General features: G+C 33.5%; 2 protein-coding genes across 2 annotated transcripts; one reads left to right on the forward strand and one right to left on the reverse strand.

Moving 5' to 3' along the window:
• Window positions 1-2,590: 2,590 nt before the first annotated feature.
• Window positions 2,591-4,079, forward strand: LOC130963317 (homeobox protein BEL1 homolog). The gene is made up of 4 exons (XM_057889447.1): window positions 2,591-2,823; window positions 3,169-3,229; window positions 3,327-3,536; window positions 3,939-4,079. Exons 1-4 carry the CDS (start codon window positions 2,591-2,593, stop codon window positions 4,077-4,079), a joined length of 645 nt encoding a protein of 214 aa, XP_057745430.1.
• A 1,022-nt stretch (window positions 4,080-5,101) lies between these two features.
• Window positions 5,102-7,665, reverse strand: LOC130960178 (receptor-like protein 49). The gene is made up of 2 exons (XM_057885497.1): window positions 7,557-7,665; window positions 5,102-7,466 (listed from the first exon to the last, which is right to left on the reverse strand). Exons 1-2 carry the CDS (start codon window positions 7,648-7,650, stop codon window positions 5,338-5,340), a joined length of 2,223 nt encoding a protein of 740 aa, XP_057741480.1. The 5' UTR covers window positions 7,651-7,665; the 3' UTR covers window positions 5,102-5,337.
• Between the last annotated feature and the right edge of the window lie 3,669 nt (window positions 7,666-11,334).

Below are 11,334 nucleotides of genomic sequence, written 5' to 3' on the forward strand. Positions count from 1 at the left end.
ATTGTCAGTCTGATTGAGGCTGAAGTGTCGAAATGTGAGTGCCAAGAGTCAGGTCCTTTGGTTAGAGGGACTAAAACCCCACTCTTTAACATATTTCTCTTCTTCTTCATCCTCCTCCCCTTCTCCTACATTTTCTTCATCTTCTTCTTCTCCTCTTTTCTCTTTGCATCTCCATCTTTATCACCATCATCATTGAACTTCATCTTCACCACTACCACCGTGGTTTTCTCTTCTTCTTCCTCTCCTTCTAGCCCTAAACCACCACCCTAAACCACCTTCCATTGGATCAGTCCCGAAATTTTCACGGACATCCCCGCTTTGATGCCGTGCCTAATCCAAATTGCCTCCCATCCAAATCTCTCCTCGGCCACGGATACCCCCAGTCCCAAGTTCAGCACCCACTATAAGAAAAATATTGTGTACCGTCGGATTCATCAAATAAATCTGATGGTAATTAATTTACCGTCGCAAAAAATCAGACGGTATAAATCTTGCCAGTAAATGTCTATCATCGAATTTATTTTGTCCGACGGTAATGTTGGTGCCAAAAAATGTTGTTCCACGCCAGGTAATTCCGACGGTAATGTCAATTTTTTTTAAATTTAAAATAAATAGTCAATTTTAATATTAAATTTAATTTTTTCACACAATTAGTGGTCAATTCATAGATAATAAAAAATTTTATTTAAAATAAATAATACAATGTTCAAATAAATTAAAAGTTAAGTGCATCAAATAAACACAATGAAATAATAAAATAAAAAACTAATATCTACAGATTTAGGTAGTCGTCTTCGTCGTCAGTCCCGTGGCTGATGATTGGATTTTTGACGGTTTAGAATTCACAAATGAATTCTCGTTGCAAGTATAGTTTCTAAACCAATCACTAATCCTTTCATACAAAAAGTTGTTTGTCACTAAAACAAACCCCTAAATTTATAAACCGAAGTATTGGACCTCGGGTCGTTCTCACTAGGAATTGTAATGAAGTGTCTTGTTATTGGTTGTGAATTATATTTGGGGTTTTTAAGCTTTTGGACAAGAAATATAAATGGCAAAGAAAATAAACTAACAACTAACAAAGCTCTTGGCAAGATATGAGAACTAGAAGTCCTATCCTAGTTATCCTTCTCAATTGTGATGAGAATTGTTCATTGCTACCACTTAGTTAACCCTTACTAAAGAAAGGAAAGTCAAGTGGATGAATTGACTTGAGCCACAAATCCTAGCCAACTCCCAAGGAAAGACTAGCTTTAGTGCACTCCAAACCAATTAGTAATCTCTCCAATTATCAATCAACAAAGGAATTAGATAACTCAAGAATTACTAATTACTCTACTTAGGCCAAGAGGAACAAAACCTACACTAAAATCCAACCAAGCATTTCATCAAACACTTGGAAGGCACAAAAGAAAAGCAAAGCAAATTGACAACATGAATAGAATCTAACAACATTCAAATGTAAAGAATTAACAACAACAATTAAAAGAAACACATTTATTATGAATTACCTTTATTGAATTGAAAGAGAGTAGAAGGAACAATACTATATCTATAACAAAATACAAGAACAACATAAAAGAGATTACAACAAAAGAATGGAAGAAGATGAATGTAGCAACAAAGAATTGAGAAGATAGAAGTAGAAGAAGATGAAAGCAAAAATTAAAATCTAGATCTAAGATTATTGAACTAAACCTAATCCTAATTCTAGAGAGAAGAGAGAGCTTCTCTCTCTAGAAACTAATTCTAACTACTAAACTAAACTAATGGTTAAAGGTTTTTTTGATTTCCCTTCAATCCTTGGCTTAAATAGCATCAGAAATGAGTTGGATTGGGCCCACAAGGCTTCTAAAATTGCTGGCCACGTTTTGCTTTAAGTGGACCAGGTGGCAGCAACGGCGCGTGCGCGTACTATGCGCGTGCGCGCCACCATACGTATAGCAACTATGGCAAATCTTATATCGTTTCGAAGCCCCGGATGTTAGCTTTCTAACCCAACTGGAACTGTATCATTTGGACCTCTATAACTCAAGTTATGGTCGTTTAAGTACGAAGAGGTCGGCTTGACAGCTTTTGCGTTTCCTTTATTTCTCCATGAGTTCTCCATTTCTACATGCTTTTCCTTCATTCCCTTGGTCCAATATTTGCCTCCTAAACCTTAAGTCACTTAACAAACATATCAAGGCATCTAATGGAAACAAGGAGAATTAGATTTATTTATTTTAAGACCTTAAAAAGCATGTTTTCACTCTTAAGCACAATTAAAGGAGAAGTTATAAAACCATGCTATTTCAATGGATAAATGTGGGTAAAAGGTCATAAAATCCCTTAAATGAAGCATAAGATAAACCCTACAAATGGGGTTTATCAGTGGCCTTGAGTTGGAGGCACAGAAGGCGGTGATGTCCGTGTGCCACCAGCAAGGTCGATGCCAGCGGCGCGCATTTGGGCCTGGTACACCTCCATCTGAGCCTCCGGTTTACACAGTTGCTGGGAACGGTGGTTGGGAACGGTGCTGCCACGGTTTACACGGCTTTAGCACAGAAAGCCATGTCTAAATATTTCAGGAAACCTGATGGATGCGATAATGGGGCAGATTCAGGCGACAAGAAAGGCCATGGGAGAGAAAGATCCAGTTGCACCAGGCACCACCAAGGGCGAAACCCCGAGGCTGAAGATCATTGACCAAGCTTTGAGGCAGCAAAGGGCATTCCAGCAAATGAGCATGATGGAAACTCATCCATGGAGACCTCAGCATGGCCTTCCCAAGCGCTCAGTTTCTGTTCTTCGTGCTTGGCTCTTTGAGCATTTCCTCCATCCGTAAGTACCTCTCTTTCTTGGTAGATTAATACAATAAGTAGTAAGGTAGAATATTGATTTTGCGAAAGAATCAATGTTCACTCTAAAACCAATAAAGTGGTCAACAACGTAACTGCAAGTGTTTTCTCAATCATTGATGCCTTGCTAATAACTATACGGTACAACATTGGTAGTTTCTGTGCATCACCATCCGGATTACTTTCATCCCTATTTTGTCATATATGATGCGATCTGTGTAGGACTATTATTGCCATCCATGTTACAATTAATATAATTACTATGCATGTATGTCACATTAATTCAATGGAAGCTAAGGTCGTATATTTGGTCCTTCATTCCTTGCAGTTACCCAAGCGACGTTGATAAACATATTCTAGCCCGCCAAACTGGCCTATCGAGAAGCCAGGCACGTCCATCTCTTTCTTTTCACATTCATTTATTATGGTAGGTAGATAGCATTGTTAATTAAAATGTAAATGTATGTCTGGAAATGAATGAAGCAGGTTTCAAACTGGTTTATCAATGCAAGGGTTCGTCTAGCAGAAGAAGAATGCTTGGGGCGAGTGATGGACACATTTGGATCGGTGGAGCTTGATTTCTCTTCATACACCCAGCAGCAGCAGCAACAGCAGGGTTTCAATGAGGTTTCTTTGACTCTAGGGTTACAACAGCACCGTGGAAGCGGGGTGAGCCTGGCGTTCCCTCCTCCTCCGGTGAGCAGTCATCATAGCTCACTCTTCTATGTAAAAACCATTGATGCTCTATGCCTACTATTGTTGGAATGGCACCGAAAAACCAAGATGCCATTGATGCTGCTATTGTTGGAATGCTTGCAGATCCTAAAGAGGTTTAACTTCTTTCATAAAGCTTAGTGTCCTTAAATTTTGTCCTTGATTTCATTATTCAAAAATCGCGCCAAAAATTGAACATGTATATGCCTTGTGCTGTAGGCAAGGGCTGGAATTATAGATGTTCACTTTTTACTTTTCAATCCTGTTGACACGAGAACTGCTCTGACTTACATTGATGCTGATGGAAACTGGCACCGTGCAAGCAAAGGCGCTCCCGAGCAGGAAATAACGGCGATTTGAACATGTATATGCCTTGTGCTGTAGGCAAGGGCTGGAATTATAGATGTTCACTTTTTACCTTTCAATCCTGTTGACAAGAGAACTGCTCTGACTTACATTGATGCTGATGGAAACTGGCACCGTGCAAGCAAAGGCGCTCCAGAGCAGAAAATAACGGCGGTTTGAACCGTCGTTTTAACTAACTAAAGACCATCATTTTATTAGGAAAAAATGGCGGTTTAAACTTCCGTTTTAACCTATCCAAAAACTGTAGTTTTAACCCATGAAATTGTGGGCCGTAATAACCAGAATGACGCTCAGAATTACGTCACTTTCTAAAACCGCCGTTCTTGGTAATAATGACGGTTCAAACTGCCGTAAATACCTAAAAAAATCGCCGTTTTAACCAGAATTTTTGTAGTGGCAGGGGGCGCATAGGAAGGAGTCGTTCTCGCTGAAGCTGAGATGACTGCGGGACCGTGTCCGCGCTATGCCACCCGACGGACGACCCAGAGACACTCCAACAGTATGTGAGGTGTTACATTTTGCTATTGATCGGAGGTACCTGATGACAGACAAGTCGAATAACTTGGTCCATCTGTGGTGGCTGCCGCTGCTTCAGGACTTTTAGCGACGTCGTGGGTTGTCTTGGGGTTTGGCGGTGCTTGCATGGAGCCATGGACGTACCATTCGTTGTGCTCTGCAACACATTGAGGCACTACAGACATCGTCGGCTGCACTCCGCTGTTGATGTCCTGCATATACCAGAAATTTTTTTACACTGTAAACGAGATATACACGTATTACGCATACTGGTCTTATCTCGTTTACACTGTAAATAAGATACGTTCAAGCATTACTTATTTACACTATAAACGAGATAAAATTAAAGAATATATTTTTATAATAATTTTTATAATTATTTATTTCAGTAATTATTATATTTATTTAATTAAATTAAATAAAAAAACCTTTGTAGAGATTGTGCCAGTTAACTTTTTTCTAATTGTTGTTTATTAATTATTACATAAACAAATTTTGATATATTTTATTCTGTATTTTTATATTATTAGAATTTAGCATTTAAAATTTAAAATTTAAATATTTAAAAATTATCATAAAAAATAAATTAAACAAAAATTAAACACTAAATTATAGACATTATAAAATTTAACTAATCTTAATTACAATCAATTTTTTTCCTTTATTAATTACAATACACTTGTAGTAACACATAGACTATCTTCGTTTCTTATGCTAACCCTAAAACAACTTCAAATAAAATAATCACGATTTTACTCCCCATCCATGGCTAGCTTCAACCAAGCTAACGAAGTCCTTATTTTTATACTTACTACACAGTACACACAAATTAAGAAAAATAAGAAACAACAAAAATAAAATAAAATAGAAAAAGCAACATAAAGATGAAGTGCAACAACAATCAATAAGGCTTCCACCTTAAATATCTATACTTCTTGCCACCATGACGTTCATATACGAAATCAAGCTGAGGGACAATCTTGTATAGAGCATCGTCTACTTTCTTGGAGTACCACAACCTCCATCTCTTCCACAAAATGAGTGGCATGATAAATATTCCAAACCCAAAAGTGAATCCCAATTCCACACTTAACAAACTCCAATCAATTGAGCTACTTCTATGAGAGTTAGTAGTTTCAGATGACGGCGGTTGTGACAGTCCTTGTCCTCCTTCACCACTACAATTTTGGGTTAATGGTGGCCCACACAACCCCTCATTGCCTATAAATGAATCTGCTTCAAACGATTGGATTTGAGTACCTGTTGGAATTCTTCCCACAAGATGATTATAAGAGACATTCATGATGGCAAGAAAAGTTAAGCTTGCAAGCTCAGTCGGAATCTCTCCCCCCAAAGAATTCATTGACAAGTCTAAGGACTCAAGATTTCTCAAGTTTCCCAAAGTTGAAGGGATATGGCCTGAGAAAGAATTGTGTGACAAGTTAAGAGCATGCAATGCTTTGAAATTCATGATCTCTTCTGGTATTGGCCCTTCAAAATAGTTGGATGAGAAATCCAATGAAGTGAAGGCAATGAGAATCTTTACCAACTTCATTTGTTGACCTTTGTTCACAATTGTAACTGAATCCTCATACCTACCAATACCATATACGCCTTCCATGATATGAGAGACAAAGTGGTCCACCACAAAAAGTGGCTCCATGGCAACAAGCTTAGCAAATTTCATCTTATCAGCATTGCTGAAAACTCTGGTTAAAATCCCAACATTCTGTATAAGATTAATGTAATCAAATAAACCAAAAGATAAATGCCCAAACCGTGATCTATCTTCATCATGCATCAATGCTTTCCAACTTTGCAGAAGTGATGATGGCAACAAGCCACTAAAGTTATTGGAGGCTAGGTCAAGAATTTGAAGCATCTCCCAGTTGCCAGTGCTACTAGGACATTCAATATGCCCATGAAATTTGTTTGACCTTAAAATCATGACTCTCAGTGTCAAAATGTTCTTCAAGAAGCAAGGAAAAGTATCAATTAATTGATTCTTTCCAAGATTCAAGACTTGTAGATTTTGACAATTTGTCAAAGATCTTGGAACGGTTCCATCTAAAAGATTTCCATTAAAATCTAGAAACCTTAAAGCACAAGATGTTGGGAATGTGTCTGGTACATGGCCACTGAGTTCATTCCCAGCAAGACTTAATACTCTCAAAGATCTGTCACTTGTTGCCAAACACTTTGGAATCTCGCCGTTGAAGCGATTATCCGAAAGATCAAGCAATCGAAGAAATGTCATATTACAAAAGGATTCATGGATTTCTCCATGAAAACTATTGTTTGAAAGATACAACATAACTATGTTTGGAATTTGGTTACCGATGTCTGCTGGAATGAATGAGCTGAAATTGTTGTTGGAGTAATCCAAGTAAGCAATGCTTTTAGTGAAAATGGGGGCAGGCCCTTGCAATTGGTTGCCATGAAGGTCAAGGAGGAATAAATTTGAACCAAGATTTTGAAAAGGCCCTTCCATACCTACCAAAAGGTTATTGGAAAGATTTAGGGCCATCAAAAATTCAAATTTCCAAATCCAATTGGGTATGATTCCTTCAATTTGGTTGTTGGATAAGTCAAGGTAAAGCAAAGTGGAGTGATTTCTCAAGAAGGAAGGAAATGCATCCAACTTGCATGAAGCCAACAAAAGATTGTTAAGCATGGGGAAGTATGAGAAATCTTGATCATATGTAACATTTGTACCAACAACTGACAAATTGTTGTGAGACAGATCAAATGTTTTTAACTTTGGTAGGCTCCGAATATTGTCCAACTTTATTGTGCCGTTGAACTTGTTTGTTGAAAGCTGAAGCAAAAAGAGTCTTTTGAGTTGGAAAATAGATGGGGGAATGGGACCTTGAAAATTGTTTCCACTCAAATCAAGCATCTCTAAAGATGAGGAAGAACAATTTGGTAGTTTCTTCAATGGGCCTTCAAATCTATTGTACGAAAGAATGAGTTTTTGTAGAGATGGAAGTGCAAACAAACTTGAGGGGACTCTTCCATCGAAAGAGTTATCTCCTAAATCAACTCTCACAAGATTTGCAAGGCCATTAAAATTGGTGGATGGAATTGTACCACTAAAGTAATTATGATTGAGAGCAAAACTCCTAAGAGCATTGGACCTATTGAAAGATGGAAGAGGGCCAGTGAAGTTATTGAATGACAAGTCTAGATAAACTACATGGGTAAGATTTGACATTGAATTAGGAAGTGTCCCATTAAACTGGCAATTTGATAGATCCAATGTTGATAGTTTCCTCAAGTTGAAGAGAGACTGTGGTAGTGGTCCAGAAAAATTTGTATGACTGAGATTCAAGTAGTTGAGAGATGCAAATTGATGTGGGATATTTTGTGGTAGGAAACCATTAAGTCCTTGATTATCAGATAAATCAAGAACTTGAAGGGATGGTAATTGGAAGATATTTTTTGGAATTTCTCCCACAATGCCAGCATTTGACAAATTCAAATACCTCAGATTCTTCAAGTTTTGGAACTCAGAACAAGTTTCAAAGGAGATGAACTCATTATAAGCCAAATTCAAATTCTGCAAAAATTGCATGTGGAAGAGACTGCTAAAGTTACCTCCAGAGATAGATTCTTGACTTAAGTCCAGTGCTATAACATGTCCCTTGTTACAAGAGACCCCTTTCCAGTGGCAGCAATCATGAACATGGTTCCAATGAATTAATTTTTTGGACTGATTTTGGTTATATGTGAGGTTGTTCTTTAAATGGAGCAACAAAGAATGTTGATGGCCAAGACAATGGGAAGTAGCAGCATTAATGGTGATAGTAAAGTTCACTAGGCACAAGGGTAGTAGCAAGTAAAGCCATAAGAAAAGGTGGTTCTCAATTCTCATCATCATTGAAAAAAGGCTTATTTATCTATGTATAGAAAGGTGAAGATGTTTTAAATTTTTTGCATTTAACCATATGTTATCGCTTCCTTTTATAGATTCACAGTAACTGATGAAAGAGAATTTAATTTGGGGTTTGTGACATTGGTTTGGAATTTGGAAATGCAAGAAGTTCCACATACAGCTAGGGGGTGAAAAAAGTCAGCGGCCTGTCAGGGCCGCAACATTTTAGCCTGACATGGCTTGACCTATTATAAAATAGGTATAGACTCAAATTCTTTTAAAAGATTTAATACGCTAATGACTAAGTTCAGACTTACTAATTAGTCTTATAGGTCTGTTAGATCTGTCTGCGCATGTTAAAATATAATTAAATATATAAATAATTATTTATTATTAATAAAATTATGAAATATTTTAAATTTATTATATTTTATTATAAATATTTTTATATATTTTAAATATACTAAAAATTATAAATTTTTTATAAATATTAAATATATGATATATTACATATAAATATTTTTATTAAAAAATAATTTTTTAAATAATTTTATTATTTTTATAAAAAAAATTATCAAACCTTTTAACAAGTTTTAAATCAGATCAGGCTGAATAACAAACTAAATCTAATACTTTATAAAAAATTTATAACAGGTTGCAAGCTAAATTTAGACCAATCAACTATATAACAGACCAGGCCTGTTAAGAACAAGACCTGACCACGTGTTTCCACCCCCTACATAGAGCCCAAGCTTTACGTTCCATCTGTTGCCCCACCACTTTCCCTCCAATACAAGAGTAGCCTATACGCCCAGAGTGACAATTGACACTCTAATTTGTTCAACCAATGTTCAAACTCGAATCATTAAACTACTTTAATAGTATATGGACCTAATTTCGAAAACAATTTTCCATTCTTCGAGGTTAAATTTTTATTTTTCAGTAAGAAGAAAAATTTTTTTTTCTTGGGACGAAGAAAGATTTGGGAAGAGGGTTTTGTTTGTTAATGTTTTTAAAAATAATACAAGGATCTATTTTAAACAATAAATTCATCATAAGCTGACTTTAATATAGTTAAAATATTAATTTTAGTTAAATTTAGGTAACTCAAATTAATATTTAGTATAATCAATTAGTAATTAGATCAAAATATTAACTAATTAAAAGTTATAACACATTTTTGTTAAATGTTATTTAAGAGAGTTTGGTAGAATTCATCTAAAAATATAAACTAAATCTATATTTATAAAAATTATATCAATTAAAAATTTTACAAATATATATATATATATATATATATATATATATATTTCAAAAGTTATTCAATAAATTATCTATATTTTAGTCTTATCGAACTAATTTAATCCTTTTTTTTTATCAAAGATAGGAGACTCGAATTCGCGACTTCTTAATTGAGTATACAAAGACTATAATGCTATTTAAATTATAACTCATTGACAACTAATTTAATCTTTAATTGAATTAATTTATATATTTTATTATTGAAAAAAATATCAATATTCAAAGTTTTTATTATGATTTGAAATTAGAAAAATGATAATCTATTTCTAATATTGCTGGTGGTCACTTATCGGGTTTTGATTTTTGTTGCCAATATTTAATAATGTCAAAGTCTCCTTTGTAATTGAGTGAAATATTAGTCTCTCTATTTAGATTTATATTCAATTTGGGTAAATAACTTAATTAAGGTTTTTTTGAAAAAATAAGTTAAATAATAAATGACTATATTAAAAATAGCTTATAAATAAATTATTTTGTATTTAGATTTTTAGTTTTAAAAGTGCTTATTTTTTAAAAATGTAGTAAAAAATAGTAGTATTATGAGAAAAATCATTTTTTTAACTTCTTTATAAACTCCTAAATAACTTCTTAAAAAATCGCAATTTAATTTTAAAACTTACACCAAATATTAATACTACTACTTTTCATAAGCCAAAAGCTCAAAAAAATTATTTCCCAAACTTTCCAAACAGCCCTTAATGCTTATGGAACAAAGTGTTGACTTCCAAGATTTGAAAATTTAGCCAAGATAAGAAACTTCCTCTGCTCCAGGTTTATGTTTACTTGTTTTTCTTGTCTATTTATTTTAGATAATAAAAAAAAAACTCTAAACAAATAAATAGAAGTGAAAGTGCCTAGTCAATCTGGCCAAATTCAACCCCCCAACTCAAGAAAATTATGTTGGATTGAAAAGTTCAACTCCTTAGCAATCAATCTTAATTTCAAAGTTTTAAGTTTAATTTTGCTCACTAAAAATTGACGGAATAGATTAAACTCTCGAATTAATACAAATAATATGAATATAAATCTATTCTATTATATAAAAATTAAATTTTTACACTTAATAATAGAACTGACGTGGCATGCTCCGGAAAATGTTTTTCGATTTAATTATTTTAATTCATTCAATACAATTTATTATTATGACTTAATTATATCAGCTAATTAATTTGATTAGATATTTAAATATTAATATAAATTATTATAATATATATTACTTAATTAATTTTACTACTAATATTATATATGTCTTAATGTGTTAATTAAATATTATATACGCATAGAAAAATAAATACAAAGATGATTTATATAATATTGATAATATTATATTAGCACGATGATTTTTTTTATATCATATAGTATTGATAATGATAATATTATTATATAGTATTATATAGACTTTTCAATGTTAGTATAGAAAATTAGAAAATTATTCTTTATATAACATTATTAGTGGAATAGTGTGTCCTTTATATAGTATTGATAATTGTTGCTTAATTTAAAGTAATTGTATGTCGGTATGCTAAATTTATTTTTTAATAATGATCTAAATAGATAAATTGAATTGAATTGAATTGAATGATTATATAAAATATTTTATATTATTAATATACTAAAATTAAATTTATTTTTCGGTATAGAATTTTATAGATGAATTTTATACAAGATTAAGTTATTTTTTATTTTTTTATTTGTTTTAATGTGTTATTTCATTTAATTTTA

This window comes from Arachis stenosperma, chromosome 2 (assembly GCF_014773155.1).
Source record: "Arachis stenosperma cultivar V10309 chromosome 2, arast.V10309.gnm1.PFL2, whole genome shotgun sequence".
Lineage (NCBI taxonomy): Eukaryota > Viridiplantae > Streptophyta > Magnoliopsida > Fabales > Fabaceae > Arachis > Arachis stenosperma.